The 18,428-nt window shown below is 33.6% G+C and overlaps 1 protein-coding gene across 1 annotated transcript in view; it reads right to left on the bottom strand.

Annotated features, from left to right (window-relative positions):
- The window catches only part of LOC120227288 (cohesin subunit SA-1-like), a gene marked incomplete at both ends in the record, with an annotated part of 80,236 nt that overhangs the window by 45,979 nt on the left and 15,829 nt on the right, over positions 1 to 18,428 (bottom strand). The window contains one exon of the mRNA XM_039225428.1: positions 16,499 to 16,703. Coding sequence (XP_039081359.1) covers positions 16,499 to 16,703 — 205 coding nt within the window. The remainder of the gene's footprint in view (positions 1 to 16,498; positions 16,704 to 18,428) is intronic.

Raw genomic sequence — 18,428 nt, 5'->3', positions numbered from 1 at the left:
TATAATGCTATCATTTATGAAAAATGGAATGTTATTTATTTTTATGTGCCAGTCACTCTTCTAAGCTCTTTACACATACTTACTCATTTATACTTCACAACTCAATCAAGTAAGGATATTATAATTATTCCTTTTGTACACAGGAGAAAATGGAGACCAAGATCATCTAAGAGACTTGCCAGTTACACAGCAAGCAACTGGAAGAGACAGAATTGGATTACAGGGAGTTATGCTCTACAGTCCAAGTTCTTAAGCACTATATCATACTGCCTCTCAATGAATATGTATGTGTTATTATATTCAAAATCTTTGGGAAAAAATTATGAGACTGGCAACTTTGGTTGCCTTCAAGGAAGAGAATTTTTTGGCTCAGAGTCATGGGTAAAAAAATGACAATTTACCTACATTTTTTCTATTTTGAATTTTAAATCATGTGACTATATTGCCTCTCCCATGTCATTATTTTTTGATAAAAATAATAAAATCATGGAATTGGTTTTCACTTTATTCACTAAGAAGTGAATAAAGACCAAAAAAAAAAAAAAAAGATAAAAAGATCTTAAGACTGAGTTCTGAGATCATTCAGTTTAGCTTTCTAAGATCTACTATGACAGTGCGTACTCCACAGAACAAGTGAAGACAAGTGACTCAAGAAGGAAGAAGTAGCTATGTCTACTAATAGAGAATGATGATACCTGGGAGATTCCCAGTGATTTGGACAATAAAGAGGTAATTGCTGACTAACAAGAGCAGAAATAGTGGAGTGGCAGAAATAGAAATCTGACTGAAGTGTGTTTTAAGAGCATTAAGACAGCAAGACAGTGAACAAAAATAATTGAGATTTGCTGTAAAGACAACAAGAGTACTGGGAATGTAGGAAGAAGGGCATGAGGAAACAAGGGAGGATGTAATGGTCAAGTCTTATGTATCAACCTGGCTAGGCTACAGTATCTAATTATTTACTCAAATACTAATCCAGGTGTTACTGTGAAGGTATTTCACAAATATAATTAACAGCTACATCAGCTGTATTAAACTGTTAACATACAAGTTTTAAGTAAAGGAGAAACCCTCAATAAGGTGGTGGGTTCCATGTAGTCAGTTCAACACGTTAAGAAGAAAAAACTAAGGTTTCTTTGAGAAGCAAATTCTGTCTCAGGGCTGTACAACTCTAACCTCTTTCTAGCTTGCTGTCCTACACAGATTTCAAATTTGCCAGCTCCCACAATTGTATCAGCCAACTCACTGAAATAAAAAATTTCTAGCTTGCTGTCCTACACAAATTTCAAATTTGCCAGCTCCCACAACTGTATCAGCCAACTCACCGAAATAAAACTCCCTGGCACAAACCCCTTGCACACAGCAAGGCTACTGATCACACAATACTGGAAAGCTTCAGCTCTAGGGGAAATAGGATCTATCTTCCTTCTCCCCCCTCACCCCCGGATCTAGCTTCTTTTAAAAAGCAGAGCAAAGCAGACCTAGAACCTAGCTTCCTTTTCTGGGGGTGGGGCATGGGGAACCTCTTCTTAATATAGTCATTACTTGGAGGAGTACAACAGTCATTCCTAACAATCAAATGCAAAAAGTAACACAGACAAAATGACAAGGAGGAGGAATTAACCCCAAAAGAAAGAAAAGAAGAAGTCACAGCTAGGGATTTAATCAATAAAGATACAAGTATCTGTCTGAACCAGAATTTAAAACAATTATCATAAGGATACTAGTTGGGCTTGAGAAGAGCACAGTAAGACACAAGAATCCTTTACTGCAGAGATAAGACAACTAAAAAGTATTCAGGCAGAAATAAAAAATGCTATAATCAAGATGCAAAACCAAATGAATGCAATGCTAATGAGGACTGATGAAGTAGAGTAACAAATCAGTGATACAAAAGATAAAAATTATGGAATGAAGCTGAAAAAGGAAAGAAATTGGATCACAAATGTATACTCAGGGAACTCAGTGACTCCTTAAAGCATTATAACATTTGTGTCACAGGAATCCCAAAAGAAGAAAAGAAAAAAGAAAAAAAAAGGGGGGGGGGCAGAAGGTTTATTTAAGTAAATTATAGCTGAAAACCTCACTAATCTGGGGAAGGAAACAGACCTCAAAAAACAAGAAGCACAAAGATCTTCCATTAAATTCAACAAAAGCTGCCATCACCAAGACATATCACAGTCAAGTTCAAAAAAGACACAGTCAAGGAAAGAATCCTGAATGAGGACGAAGGAAAAAAGTTGTTAACATACAAGGGAAGACAGATCAGGTTCACAGCAGATTTCTCTACAGAAAAATGCCAGGCCAAGGGAAGTAGCATGGTATAGTCAACATGCTATATGGGAAAAGTATGCAGCCAAGAATACTTTATCCAGGAAGGTGGTCAATCAGAGTAGGAGAGTTTCCCAGACAAAAAATGAAGGAGTTCATGACCACTAAACTAACCCTGCAAGAAATATTAAAGGGGGCTCCTTGAGTCAGGGCAAAAAAGACCAAAAGGCAACAAAGACTAGAAAGGAATAGAGAACATCACCAGAAACACCAACTTTACAGGTAGCATAATGGCACTAAATTCATACCATTCAATAATCACTCTGAATGTAAATGGACTAAATGCTCCAATAAAAACAAAAAGAGTATTAGAATGCATTTAAAAAATAGACCCTTCTATATGCTGCCTATAAGAGACTCATTTGAGACCAAAACACATCTGCGGATTAAAAGTGAAGGGATGGAAAACCATATATAATGCTAATGAACACCAAAAGAAAGACTGAGCAACCATACTTATATGAGATATTAGATTTTAAACCAAAGAATGTAACAGATGAAGAAGGGTATTATACCACAATTAAAGGTTCTATTCATCAAGAAGATCTAACAATTATAAATATTTGTGCCCTCAACGTGAGAGCACCTAAAATCAATTAATAACAAATATAAAGTAACTCAATGGTAATAATACATTTATATTAGGGGACTTTAACACACCGCTTACAGCAATGGACAGATCATCAAAGCATAAATCAACATGGAAACAACAGCTCTGAATGACATACTGCACCAGATGGACTTAACGGATATATTCAGAACATTTCTTCCTAGAGCAGCAAATGCATATTTATTTCAAGTGCACATGTAACATTCTACAGAACAGATCACATACTGGGTCACAAATCAGCCCTCAACAAGTAAAAAAAGATTGGCATCATACCATGCATATTTTCAGAACATAATGCTTTAAAACTTGAAGTCAATCACAAGAATAAAATTTGGAAAGATCACGAATACATGAAGATTAAAGAACATCCTACTGAAGAATAAATGATGTAACCCTGAAATTAAAGAAAAAACTTAAAAAACACACGGAAGAAAATGGAAATGAAAACACAAAAGTCCAAAACCTTTGGAATGCAGCCAAAGCCAGTCCTAAAGGAAAGTATATGGTAATAGGCCTATCTCAATAAGCAAGAAAAGTCTCAAATACACACCCTAACCTTATTTTTTAAAGGATCTAGAAAAGGCAAAGCAAGGGGTGCCTGGCTGGCTGAGTTGGTTAAGCATCTGACTTTGGCTCAGGTCATGATCTCATGGTTTGTGAACTTGAGCCCTGCACTGGCAGTGTGGAGTCTGCTTAGGATTCTCTCTCTCTCTCTCTCTCTCTCTCTCTCTCCCTCTCCCTCTCCCTCTCCCTCTCCCTCCCACTCTCTCTCTCTGTGCCTACTCCACTTGTGTGCACATGCACACTATCAAAATAAATAAATAATTTGTAAAAAGGGGGAACTACAAATGAAGCCTAAAGCCAGCAGAAGCAGCAAAACGATAAAAATTAAAGCAAAACTAAATGATACAGAAACAAAAAATCTTATGAATGAAACAGCTGGTTCTTTGAAATAAAATCACTAAATGACTAGCTAGACTTATCAAAAGGAAAAAAAAGAACCCACTTAAGTAAAATCACAAATGAGAGGGGAGATCATAACCAATATTACAGAAATACAATTATAAGAGAATGTTATTAATAATCATATGTGAACAAACTGGGCAATCTAGAAGAAATGAACAAATTCCCAGAAATACACAAACTACCAAAACTGAAACAGGAAGAAATAGAAAATTTGAACAGACCCATAACCAGCAAAGAAGCTGAGTTAGGAATAAAAAAAATCTCTCAACAAACAAAGAGCCCAGGGCCAGGTGACTTCCCAGGGGAATTCTACCGAAGTTTTAAAGAAGAGTTAATACCTATTCTTCTCAAGGTGTTCTGAAAAGTAGAAATGGAAGGAAAACTTCCAAATTCATTCTATAAGACTAGCATTACCTTGATTTCAAAATCAGACAGAAACTCCACTAAAACAGAGAATTACATGCCAATATCCCTGAAGAACATGGATGCAGAAATTCTGAACAAAATTCTCACAAAACAAATCCAAAAGTACATTAAAAGAATTATTCACTATGATCAAGTGGGATTTATTTCTGAGCTGCAGGGTTGGTTCACTATTCACTAATCAATCAATGTGATACACCACATTAATAAAAGAAAGAATAAGAACCATATGATCCTCTCAATAGATGCAGAAAAAAATCTGACAAAGTACAGCATCCATTCTTGATAAAAACCTTCAATCAAACAGGGATAGAGTGAAAACACTTCAACGTCACAAAAGCCATATACAAAAGACCCACAGCTAATATCATCCTCACTGAAAAACAGAGCTTTTCTTCTAAGGTCAGGAACAAGTCAGGGATGTCCATTCTCACCATTCCTATTTAACACAGTCCTGGAAGTATGAGCCACAGCAATCAGAAGGAATCCAAATAAAAATAAAAAGCATCCAAATTGGCAAGGAAGAAGTCAAACTTTCACTATTTCACAGATGACATGGTAGTCTATGTAGAGAGCCTGAAAGACTCAACCAAGAAACTGCTGGAAGTGGTACATGAATTCAGTAAAGTTGCATGATATAAAACCAACATACAGAAATGTCCTGTACTTCTAAAGACCAATAATGAAGAAGCAGAAAGAAAAATCAAGGGATCAATTTCATTTGCAACTGCACCAAAACCTGTAAGATACCCAGGAGTAAACCTAACCAAAGAGGTAAGAAGTAAAGGTCAAAAATCTATACTCTGAAAACTATAAGCACTTATGAAAGAAAGTGAAGAAGACACAACTAAATGGAACATTCCATGCTCATGGATTAGAAGAACAAACATTGTTAAAATGTTTATACTAACAAAAGCAGTCTGCATATTTAATGCAATCCCCATCAAAGTACTACGAGCATTTTTCATAGAGCTAAAACAAACAATCCTAAAATTTATATGGAACCAAAAAGACCCTGATTAGCCAATGCAATCCTGAAAAAGACAAGCAAAGCTGGAGGCATGATTCTAGACTCCAAGCTATATTAAAATGCTTTAGTTATCAAGACAATAAGGTACTGGCACAAAAAACAGTCACATACAGATCAACTGAAGAATCCAGAAATGGACCTATAACTATATGGTCAACTAATCTTCAACAAAGCAGGAAAGAACATCCAATGGAAAAAAAGACAGCCTCAACAAACGGTGTTGGGAAAATGGACAGCAACATGTAGAAGAATGAACCAGGACCATTTTCTTACACTATACACAAAAATAACTTCCAAATAGATGAAAGACATAAATGTGAGACAGGAAACCATCTCACAGAGGAGAAAACAGGCAGCAACCTCTTTGGCCTCACTGGAGCAACTTCTTATTAAACAAATCTCTGGAGGCAAGGGAAAGAAAAGCAAACATGAACTACTGGGACTTCATCAAGATGAAAAGCTTCTGCACAGCAAAGGAAATAATAAAACTAAAAGGCAGCTTCCTGAATGGGAGAAGATATCTGCAAATGACATATCTGATAAAGGGTTGGTATCCAAAATATATAAGGAACTCACCAAACTACACGCCCGAAAAACAAACAACCCAGTGAAGAAACGGGCAGAAGACAGGAATAGATATTTCTCCAAAGAAGATATCCAGATGGCTAACAAACACATAAAAAGATGCCCAATGTCACTCAACAACAGGGAAATACATATCAAAAACACAATGAGATACCACCTCACACCTGTGAGAATGGATAAAATTAACAACACAGGAAACAACAGATGTTGGTGAGGATGTGGATAAATGGGAACCCCCTTGCACTGTTGGTGGGAATGCAAACTGGTGCATCCTCTATGGAGAACAATATGGAGGTTCCTCAAAAAATTAAAAATAGAACTACCCTATGATTCAGCAATTGCACTATTAGGTATTTATCCAAAGGAAACAAAAATACAGATTTGAAAAGAAACAAGCCCCTGATGTTTTACAGTAGCATTATCAACAAAAGCCAAGCTATGGAAAGAGCCCCAAGTGTCCATCGACTGATGAATGTGTTACACACACACACACACACACCCATCCATCCACCCACCCATATGCAATGGAATATCAGCCATTAAAAAGAATGAAATCTTGCCATTTGCAATGGTGTGGATGAAGCTATAGGTATTGTGTTAAGTGAAATATGTCAGAGAAAAGCAAGTAACACATGATTTCATTCATATGTGGAATATAGGAAACAAAACAGATGAACATATGGGAAGGGAAAGAAAAAAAGAGACATGGAAGCAAACCATAAAAGACTCTTAACAACAGAGAACAAATCAAGAGTTGATGGAGAGTTGTCAGTGGTCGATGGGGTAATACCTGGTGATGGGTTAGATATGATGAGCAGTGTGTGTCATATGTAACCGATGAATCACTAAATTCTACTCCTGAAACCAAACTACACCATATGGTAACTAACTAGAATTTAAATAAAATTTTGGAAAAAAAAAAAAAGAAAAGAAAAAGAATTTCATTATTAAAATATTTGTCTTCTGAGAAAAAAATAAATTTTAAAGAGGCACCTGGGTGGTTCAGTCGGTTAAGCATCTGACTTCATCTCATGGTTTGTGGGTTCAAACCCCATGTCGGGCTCTGTGCTGACAGCTCAGAGCCTGGAGCCTGCTTTGCATTATGTGTCTCCCTCTCTCTCTGCCCCTCCCTCACTCATGTTCTGTCTCTCTCTCTCTCAAAAATAAATAAACATTTTAAAAAATAAAATAAATAATAAATATATAAAAACCCTCCTTCTCCCCAATATATGTGTGTATATGTATATTTATATATGTACATGTATATGTCTACGTATGTATGTAGGTAGGTATGTATCAGTAAGTACATCTCTATTGGCTCCCTGTCTCTGGAGAGCCTTAAAAGAGAATGTTTCTAAAAGATAAGAGCATGACAGCATATTAGTATAATGATAAGAATTATCTAATCAAAGTGAGGAACTGAAGCCAGTAGAGAGAAAAGAGCAAAGTTCTTGAGGTAGAGAACAGGGATCATATCCACTAAACAAGGGCAAGGACCAACCTTAAAGGTAACTGTAATAAGAGAAAAAGTAGAGAATATGGGTATAGCTGCCACCTAAATTAGTAAGTTTAATCCTTGAAGAACTCTCTGTTGACTCTATTAAGCAATTAAAACAATCAGCTAAGTGTGAAGAAAAGAGAATAGGAGATAATACAGGTTTGAGGAGAATGTATGAAATAATCCTGTAAGAAAGTAGGAATAATATGGAGTAGAATGCTGTAATAGGATTTCTAGGTAACATTAAACGTCCACTTGTGAGAAAAATCTAAAGCCTAGCCATTAAAAGCTGTGTTTTTCTTCAGCCACTTTCAAGTGCTCTGGTACAGGTATGGAGCAGGTGGTAATATAGGGTTTTCAAAGGAGGTATGATAGAAGGAAACAGAGGCAATGATGTTGAGGATATGAAGACAGAATTATAATTAATTGAAAATGATCTATGCTAGGAAAATTGAGTAAATGAGGCTACGGTGTGAGGAACACTAAAAATATAGCATCAAAGGATATGAAGTTGCAACAACAAAAAAACAATACCAGAAGTGAGAACACAGAATAAAAACACTGAAAGAAAAAGAAGTGGTTATTGGTAAATGGGATAGTTGAAATTAAGACTGTAGACACTGGCTCTTTTAATCAATACCCAACTATTTATATTTACATGTTCCTAAACATAAAAATGAAATCTAAAAAACTACATTTATATTTAATGATGTACTTCTGAAATATACATTTGAAAACTAATGCTGTATGCCAAAGAAATATGTTTGATAATGGGACAAACTATATTTTTAAAAGAGGGATGATTACATTCCTTTAGTTTTAAAAAGATTATTTTAACAAGCAAAAAAAGCTTATAACAAACTTCCACTTTCCAAATGATAGTTTTAAAAATATTTTCATTTAATTTTATTTTTAAGTAAACTCTATGCCAAATATGGGGCTCAAACTCATGACCCCGAGATTAAGAGTCACATACTCTACTGACTGAGCCAGCCAGGCACCCCCAAAAGATACAGATTCAACCATTCCCCTTATCTCTTAAAACCCAACCAAAATAAGAAAGAGAAAACAAATTTCAATAAATTAAGAAAAATACTAGTAAACCCAAACCATAATATATGTACATATATGTACATGGAAAGCAGGAGAATAAGCAGAGAGCATACAAATCACACCAATGCAAATTTCACCAAATGGTGAAAAAAGGAATTATAACTATGTATATATCTAAAAGAAGATTTATAAAAAAAAAAAAAAAAAAACTATTTTGTTCTGTAGAACCCAGAAGCATTCTGGAATTTGAAATACCAGGTTCCACAGAAGAAGGAGGGAGGTAAAGGTCTGAAGACAGTATTCTTTCAAAGTTTGTAAAATAAGTAATTAAATCCCCAAGCCTCTACTCCAACCTAGGGCAGTCAGGCAATTTCTCCACGACAGACCCATCTTGGAAGTCCAGAAAATTTATTCTCTCAATAAAATTAGCCAGAGATCTGGAATCATCAGACAAATCCAAGGAGGCGTAAGGTCAAGTACAGACTGCCCTGGATGCTGCTTCACCCTGTCAAATTCCCAAATGGTAGACAGCAACTAAACTTAAGTAGATTGTAAGATCATCCTGCAAAGAAGTTGCTTCTTTCCCAGGGAAAATAATTATCAATACCAACAGTATAGGGTCTACAATGAAAATGCTAGCTGACCACATGACTGTCCTAGAGTGATGCTCACCAAAGACAAAGCCACTGCCTTCCCCTGTCAAACACACTACATTCACAGAGACACACACAGCCCCTCTGTTCTCGGCAATAGTAGAGAACCAAGAAACAGTTACTGGAGGAAGGTTCCAACATGAAATAGAGTGATAGGAACACAGAATGAGAAGAGAAGAGTAGGAAGCAGAAAAAACTTCAGAGTAATAATTAACAGTATCACAGATATAAAAGAAGATATTACATTCATGAACTAATTAAAAAAAAAAAAAAAGACCTGGAGAAAGAACTCTTAAAAACGTATATGATAGTCAAAATTATGTTCAATAAATTTGAGAAGTATAAGAAAAATGTACAAAAAAAGAAATGGAAAGTGGAAGAGAATAAACTGAACACTGATTCAAGAGATTAATATCCCAGCAATAGGTATTCAACAATGAGTACCAAGCATAATAAAAGGAAAAAAATAAATATACATCGGCGTATATCACCATGGTATCTCAGAACACCAGGAATAAAGAGAAAAATCTAAAAGCTTTCAAAGAAAGAGGAACAGAATCAGAAGTTGAAACAGCACTGGACTTCTCAACAGCAACAATGGAAGCTAGAGGAAAAATTCTGAAGGTAAGTTCCAATGATGAATTCTATACTGGATCAATTAAACATGAGTATATAATATACTCTTAAGGCATGTAAAGTCTCAAATATATATTTCCTCAATACCTCTTTTCAAAGCTATCAACAAATAGGCTAACCAAAAATAAGAGAATTAAGAAGGAAAGCAAAAGATAATAGGGAATCCAAAAAAGGAAGAAGAATGCAAACAATAGTAGAAAAGTTACATAACTTAAAGGACATCAAGATTTTAGAAAATGAGCCTGTCATATCAGACACGATTATAAAAATTAAAAGCACATAAAAAACATGCTATAAAACTGATTCTATTATTTGCTTTAAAATAAAATCAAAAAATCCTCATGAATATGCATATGAGGAAAAAAATTTAAGGAAATACAAACATATTCTGGACACAATGATAAGGTGGTAGAATTATGGCTAATTTTTTTAATTTTGAAATAATTTTATATTTAAAGGGAAACTGCAGAGATAACACCCAGAGTTCTGTATACTCCTAACCCACTTACCCCTAATGTTACTATCTTTCATTACTGTTGTACACCTATCAAAACTGAGACATCAACATTAGTACATTCTTTATAGCTAAACTTTGGACAGTGTTTGGATTTCACTAGTTCCTCTTCTGTCCCTCTTCTGTTACAGGATACTACATTGTATTTCATACAGCCAGCTTGAATTATGGCTAATTTTTTACTTTTGTACTTTTTTCCATTTGTGAATACTCTATAGTAATTTTATATGCACAGAAAATATTTAAATGTACAACATGGAAATATTAATGAAATACATACAAAAAATTTTCTCACTTTCTCTAGCCTCTTTAGAACTAAACCAAGTAAGCTTTGTTGTTCTATTTTAGTTACAGTATTAATTGCTGGGTGAATTTAATATGTTAAACATTTAACACAGATTATTTAAGCCTTTCATTCCTATAAGATGGGACTATTAGTATTAACAGTATACAGATGAGGAAGTGAGGCACAGAAATGATTTGTCTAAGGTCATTAAGCTAATGAATAAATGATATGCAATGATGTAAAGTGATTTTAAAAACATGATTCCTTTATAAAATCTGGCACCCAAAAGAAAGCTAATTTTCGTATCTGATGAAAGAGATAAACTTAAGAAAATGATAGTTAACTGGAAAACTTAACACATTACTAAAGATACCTATATTTACATATATTAATATTTACATCGCATTTTTAAAGTTTACTGTATTTTACAGATAAAACTAGAGATACAGTTACATTCACAAATTTGGTCAATTTTGAGAATACCTAAAGTCTATTCACAAACTCTGAAAAACTCGAAGTGTTATCTTTAGAGGAGAGGTGAGAAAAACAAGGTGATAAAGTAAAAAAAACAAAACAAAGAAAAAATACAATGTTAAAGTACAAAGCAATGAGAAAATAAGACTTTAGAGGAATTTAAAAAATGAACATAAGAAAAATAGGAAGAAGAGATTATTTATAGTCTGCTTTTTGATGATGTCAGACAGACCTAAATGTTTCAAGCCCTAAGCATAGAAACCAAAAATATTCTGTCTAGTTAAGATTTATAAAAGACTTAACTGAATGTAATAAATCCTTGGGACCTACAAGCCAAAAAATAAGTAAAATAAAAATGCATGCTATTAGTTTTCTTTTTGTTATTTTTTTCTTAAAAGGAGTTTTTGAATGATCTAATTTGTGTCTCATTTCCTCATTGGCACTGTCTTATTACTAAGATAGGACAGGTATTCAATATATTCTGAGTAAAAACATGAATGAAGTGAAACACTGCCAATACTTTTAGCTCTTCTTGTCATTAAAAAATAATAGGACAGCTTATTAAATGTCAGGCACTGGTCTCTGCTCTCCTAATTTCTTTCTTTTAAAGGTTTTTATTTATTGTGAGAGAGAACAAGTGTGCATGAACAGGGGAGGGACAGAGAGAGAGAATCCCAAACAGGTTCAAAGCTCAGCACAGAGCCCTACATGGGGCTTAATCCCAAAACCGTGAGATCATGACCTGAGCTAAAAAGAGATGTTTAACCAACTAAGCCCCACCCAGGCACCCCCTTCTCCTAATTTCTCTTAAATCGTTATTATGATCTTCCTCACTCTGCATGTGAAGAAAGCGAGGCCAGGAAAGTCCAAGTTACCCAACCAGTACAAGGCAGTGAAGGATGTGGATCCAGACAGTCTGGTGCAGAACCCATTCTATGAACCACTATATTATATGGTTTCAGCAACTGAAAGCCAAAGAAAAGAAGCCAATTTACTGATGCAAAATGATTTTCAGTCTATGACTGGAGAACAAAGCAATTTCATATACCGTTTCTTTCCTCAGAGTAAAAGTACAGAGATTCTGACTTGGTAAGAAATGTTAATTAATAATGAATCATATGTCAATATAAAATTAACTATATAATAATGTTAAACAATAAGGTATAAAGAAATGTTTACTCCCCTAAGGGTCTGAGAGTGACCTATTAACTTCACCAGTGGTCAAGACACTGAGGCCATTTGACTGTCATATAATGATCTTAACCACATTTTCTAATTTTTCCAGAATTCATCTTAGAAAAAAATAGAATAAATTATGATGCTATTATTAATACAATTTTGTATTCTTAATTTGTCTTTGTTCAAATTAGCATTTCACCCTAGTAGTCAGTGGTAGCCTATATTTATCTATTTGTAACATAATAGAAAATCATATACGTGACAATAGAAAAAATAGTTACATCAACATTACTTCTCCTATAAATTGCCATCTAAAAAACTTAGAAATAAACACTTTATAAAGTATTGGCATACATTTTTAAAGCATATGTCTAAAAATAATATAACTACAAATCTGAAAAAGTTTTTTAAAAGATTACCCCATGTAAATTTCATCAAACTGAGGAATAAATAAATGTACCCTGTTTCAGATTCTAAAACCATCAAAATAAGGACAAAATGTTACTTATATAAATTACATCCACAAACTATGTTCTAATATGTCCAGCTGAGGAAGCTATTTAGAACAGAAACAAGGGCACTTAATTCGAAAGATCGATGGTTAATGAAAACTGTATTGCAATGTAAAGCACTACATCAAACAAATGGGAGAGTATGCTTTAAAATTCCAGTTAAGAGAACAGGAAAAAAATAAGGAAAATATAAAATGTAATAGCTAATAGTCTATTCAAAATTAATAGCAAAAAGAATTCAATAAAGAGGAAACACAGTTTACCTCCAATTAAAAAAATGAGACTACTGTAACTGTAGAATAAACAGACCTAAAGAACTACAGAATGATGAAAATTTTTAATAAAAATATGGTAAAAGTATACAATTAAATGCAAGGCATAAACAGTGACAATAAGGGACACATTATTTAGCTGAATAATAAAATGAGTTATCTGGACAACCAATTAAAAGTGCTACTGATAAGACCACTCTGATGACTTATAAAGCTCTGGAACTCATCACGTCTGTACCCTACAGAACAACTAACCTGATTGTCTCTCTTCTCAGCTAAGATATAAGCAATGTCAAGGAGCATATTATTCCAAAGCCGATAATCATATCTGGCCATAACTGCCTTGTAACTGTCCATGCACATAGTCTTTGAAGCAGAGGATTAAATGTTCCTGCCCATTTTATCTAGTCCCCAAGACTCGTCCTGCAAAGTGAATAAAAATGATTATCTTTTAATCTACCCCTTGAATACATACCATAAAGAAAAAAAAAAAAACAGGGAGGAGGGCAAAGATGAGAACTTAAAAAAAAAATCCTTGAAAATATAGATAATTATTATCTAGTCTGGAATTAAGTCCTCAGTAAGATCTCTGTGCTTTGTTGAAGGGTAGGTGACCGATAGGTCCCACATTTTATGAAACTAGGTCTTGGGAGATATGATCATTAATGTAAACATACAGTAATATTTTGAAGTAAATTTGAAATGACTTGCAAATTAAGTTTCTACTTGTGAAAAATCAGCAGAAACATGATGTTGATCTCCTTCCATTTTTCTTAACAGATTTTTAAGCATAATTTCAAATTCAAACAGGCTAAATGATGATATATGAAGAGCTTAGTGAGGTAAAAACAAAATGGCATTTATAAGGGAGTTTCAAAAGCTATTATGACCGGAGGTAAACTGTTGGAAAAGAAAGACAGAAAGGCACTAGAAGGAGGAGGAAGCTACTCAACCCAAAAGTAACAGAAAAGCTACAGTTAAAATATATTTAAGTATATGTAAAATTAATATATATTGTTCACAAAAAGGATAAAAATAGGGAAAACAATACAATAATAAAAGTCACTAAAAATGGGTCAATGGAAAGGAGGTGAAATGGACCATTATGAAAGTCAGTAATATACTGTAATGCTACATTTTACACTGTAGTAGAGGACAAATGCAAATGAAAATTAAGTACATTTTTCAGGAAAACAGACATTTTAAAAGTCAAAATATTCTATATTCTTTCTCCTCTGTTCTTAAATAGAGTATGTGGCATATATTTAATCTTTTATAGAGAATACACAGGGTTTAGGACTAAAGAGAAGTACCTTGCCCCTACAGAGAAGCCCCAGGTGATTCTCTCTCTCAATATCTATTAAGCAAAATCTTGTTTTCTTCTTTAGTATAAACTGTTACTTCATAATTCTATTAGCAAGACAGCATTTAACATTTGCCCTCGACTGGACAATTCTTATTCCTCCATTGTTGCTTCTCCTCTCCTGGACTTATGATATGAAAATATAAATTTTTATGAGAGCAACTTGGACTATTTAGAAGCAATTTCTATTTTATGTTTAGGTCTATGTATTTCAAACTGCTGCATTTACCATGCATCTGACAACCAGCTAAATGGGCATTACTGCATAGAAGAAAGATGAAAACTAAATAGAATATATTTTTTAAAAAAGGAAAAGAGCAAACTAAAATGTAGAGGATAGCAAAAGTCATGAAATTATAAAGAAAAAATGTATGACATCAGATAATTTAAAAATAATAATGTATTTACAGTACCTTTTAAAGGATCTTGGGTACAAGATCTCTTTTTGTTCCTAATAATGAGGAAGAAAATACTCTCAAAACACAAGAATTTAAACTATATGATGTCTGTTCTGTACAGAAATCTTTTTCAGCAATAAACTGTATTTTTATCTTACCTTTCTTAAAAAAATTGTATAGATATTTCTTTTTCTAATAATAAGGAAAATATTACTCTCAAAAGAAAATACAGTAATACCTTGATGTGCAAGCATAATTCATTCCAGAAACATGCTTGTAATCCAAAGCACTTGTGTATCAAAGCAAATTTCAAGAACCAATGGCTCAGATGTGATCATCTGATATTCGGGGTCACATAATTATACTGTACTGCAAGACACAGCTTGTTTATCAAGTTAAAATTTATTAGAAATGTTTGCTTGTGTCATGGAACACTTGCAAACAAGTTACACTAAATTGCTTTATGTCATTTCATACAGACATGTAACTGAAAGAATAATGGACACTGATATGGATTAACTGGATTAAATAAGAAAAAAAAGAGAAATGAAAAGAGAAGTGGACAAAAATATGGATGACCCAAGGTAACATATGGCTCCAGGCAACAGATTAAGCCAGAAAATGACAAAATTTTTAACCAGGGATTTGTAATGTATATTCCCCAAAGTAACAGCATGAGCATAACCTAAGTTAAACTTGGAGGGTAAAGCCATGCAATTTGTTTTAATAAGCTCCACAGATGATTCTGATGCATGCAAAAGTTTGAGAACATTTCAAACATATTTGTTACATGGGAAATTTTATGTAAATGCAAGATGAAATGCAATTATTGAAATTAAATGTGGTGTTTATCATGGTAATGTGTAAGATGAACATAGATAAAGTCACTGCTACTGAAAAGGATGTCACCTGGGAGTATTTACGCATAGGTGCAGGTACATACATGTGTGTATGCTCTATACACAGATCAAAAAGAATAGTTATTTTAGGTGAGTATAGTGTAAGTACTTGAGGGAAAATAAAACAACTGCTGAATTAATAAAATTACCTTCTTAAGGAAAAACAAGGAAAAAAATGAATATACTTAGCTGAAAAGTTTCTAGATAATTCTAAAATGAAAGCAAAAGTGAAAACTAATCTGTCAATTCTTTAGATTATAGCTGACCTAAATGAACTGATTTCAGAGACATTATAGTTAGACACAATCAGGTTATTACAGCAGTAGGAGAGGAAGAATGCTAGCTATGCAGTGACTGCAATTAGATTATTTCAAATATAAAAACAAATATATATTTACACACTTAGGTATAATAATAATGAGCAATAAAGCAATATAATTAAATTTAAAAAATACCATGAATCTGGAAATTCAACTACAAATTTTGGGGCTTACCAAAGAACATGGCCTAAAGGATTCCTACAATATCATGAATTATAAAATAATGATATATGAAAGTAACTAAATGTTGAGAGAGAAATTTGCCAGAAATTTTCAATTTTCATTCTCAAGGCAATCATATGCCAGTTATTAAAATAGGCATGTATCTTATCTAAACAGATAACATGAGCCATTCAGATGAATTTGGAAGAGGGGAGGTACGGTATTTTTCAGGAGTACAGCAATTAATTTAATACTTAATCTAAATAAATTTTAACTGGAATATAACATATTTAACAAAACTAAATGAAAAAGAAATAAAATGTTGGTTACTTACCAGCAAGGGTACTTGTATGCCTAAAAGCTCTGACCTGGGAGTCTGACAAACCAGTCAAAAGGGAGATTACTGTGTCCATCATATACTCATCATAAATTATGCTATACTGACACTGTCGAATCAGGACTCCAATAAATTCACAAAAGTTTGATCGAAATTTTTTCCACTGCGGTCCAGGCATGGTAAGGGGATAATCACCACTGTCCTAAAAAAGATAAAAAGGACATTATTAAATTTGATATACGATATCAATTTGACCAAAGTTTTTTTTCCTATATATAAACCAACATTTTTATCATAAAGTAGATGTTGACAAAACTTGAAAATACACTGAAGACTTTATATTTACTGTTTTGATCTCCCACAACTAAATAATTCATAAAGTATTCAAAATTGTTATTTAGAAGCAGAAAATAATTCATTATTATATGCCAACATTCAAAAAAAGAAGTGGTTTCCATTTTATTATACTTGTTGATATAATTTAAAGCAGACAATGAAAAATATTACAGAAGTTTATACTAGAAAGGATATCTGCTATTGAATGCAGATCAAACTAATCATTACTCCTATATGATATAGCATCTTTCAATTATTTTAAACAGAATTTTTAAGAATTGAGAATTTCAAAAGTCTGAGCATTTCATTAAGAAGTCCAAACTTAATTTTTCACATCAGAAACTAAAATCCTATCTCTTCCAGTTTTACTATAAGTCTTGTATTAACTAAACTTTAAAGAGCAGATTTATCAACTTTTCAAAGGAAAACAATCTAACATGGGCTCTTGGTATTACCAGATTGTGTTATCTTGTTTAAAACATAAAGAGACAATGGATTGAATTAGAGGTTTCCTACTGTAGTCTAAAATATTTTGGTACAGATGGCAAAATATAAGTACAAAGAGAAAATTTTGAAAGCAGCTAGGGAGAAAAGGGCCCTAACATACAAAGACAAACCTATCAGAGTGGTGACAGACCTATCTACTGAAACGTGGCAGGCCAGAAAGGAATGGCAGGACATCTTCAATGTGATGAACAGAAAAAATATGCAGCCAAGAATCCTCTATCCAGCAAGCCTGTCATTCAAAATAGAAGGAGAGATAAAAGTCTTTCCAAAAAAACAGAAATTGAGAGACTTTGTCACCACTATGCCAGCCCTACAAGAAATCCTGAGGGGGATGCTCTGAAGGAAAGGTTGCAAGGAACAAAGATACCAGAGACACCACCACAAACATGAACTCCACAAAGGACACAAAGACTCTAAACCCACATATCTCAAATAATAACACTGAATGTAAATGGGCTGAATGCTTCATTCAAAAGACACAGGGTAGTAGAATGGATAAAAAAACAAAATCCATCTATATGCTGTCTACAAGAAACTCATTTTAGACTGGAAGATACCTTCAGATTAAAAGTAAGGGGATGGAGAAATATATATCATGCTACAGGAAATCAAAAGAAAGCCAGAGTAACTATACTTATATCAGACAAACTGGACTTTAAATCAAAGACAATAACAAAGGATGAAGAAGGGCATTACATAATAATTACAGGGTCTATCCATCAGGAAGAACTAACAATCATAAATGTCTATGCACCAAATATGGGAGCACCTAAATATTTAAAACTATTAATCACAAACAGAAAGAGGCTCATAGATAAGAATGTGCTAAAAGCAGTGGACTTTAATACTCCGCTTACAGCAATGGATAGGTCAACCAGACAGAAAATCACTAAAGAAATAACGGACTTGAAAGACACATTGGACCAAATGGATATGACAGATATATTTAGAACTCTTCATCCTGAGGCCAGGGAATTCACTTTCTTCTCAAGTGCGCATGGCACATTCTCCAAGAAAGATCACATACTGGGACATAAAGCAGCCCTCAATAAATATAAAAGAATAGAGATCATACCATGCACAC

The sequence above is a fragment of the Hyaena hyaena genome, unplaced genomic scaffold (assembly GCF_003009895.1).
Source record: "Hyaena hyaena isolate Hyena2069 unplaced genomic scaffold, ASM300989v1 scaffold_2153, whole genome shotgun sequence".
NCBI lineage: Eukaryota > Metazoa > Chordata > Mammalia > Carnivora > Hyaenidae > Hyaena > Hyaena hyaena.
Note: the sequence above shows the minus strand (reverse complement) of the source record. Positions and strands in the feature narration are given on the sequence as shown.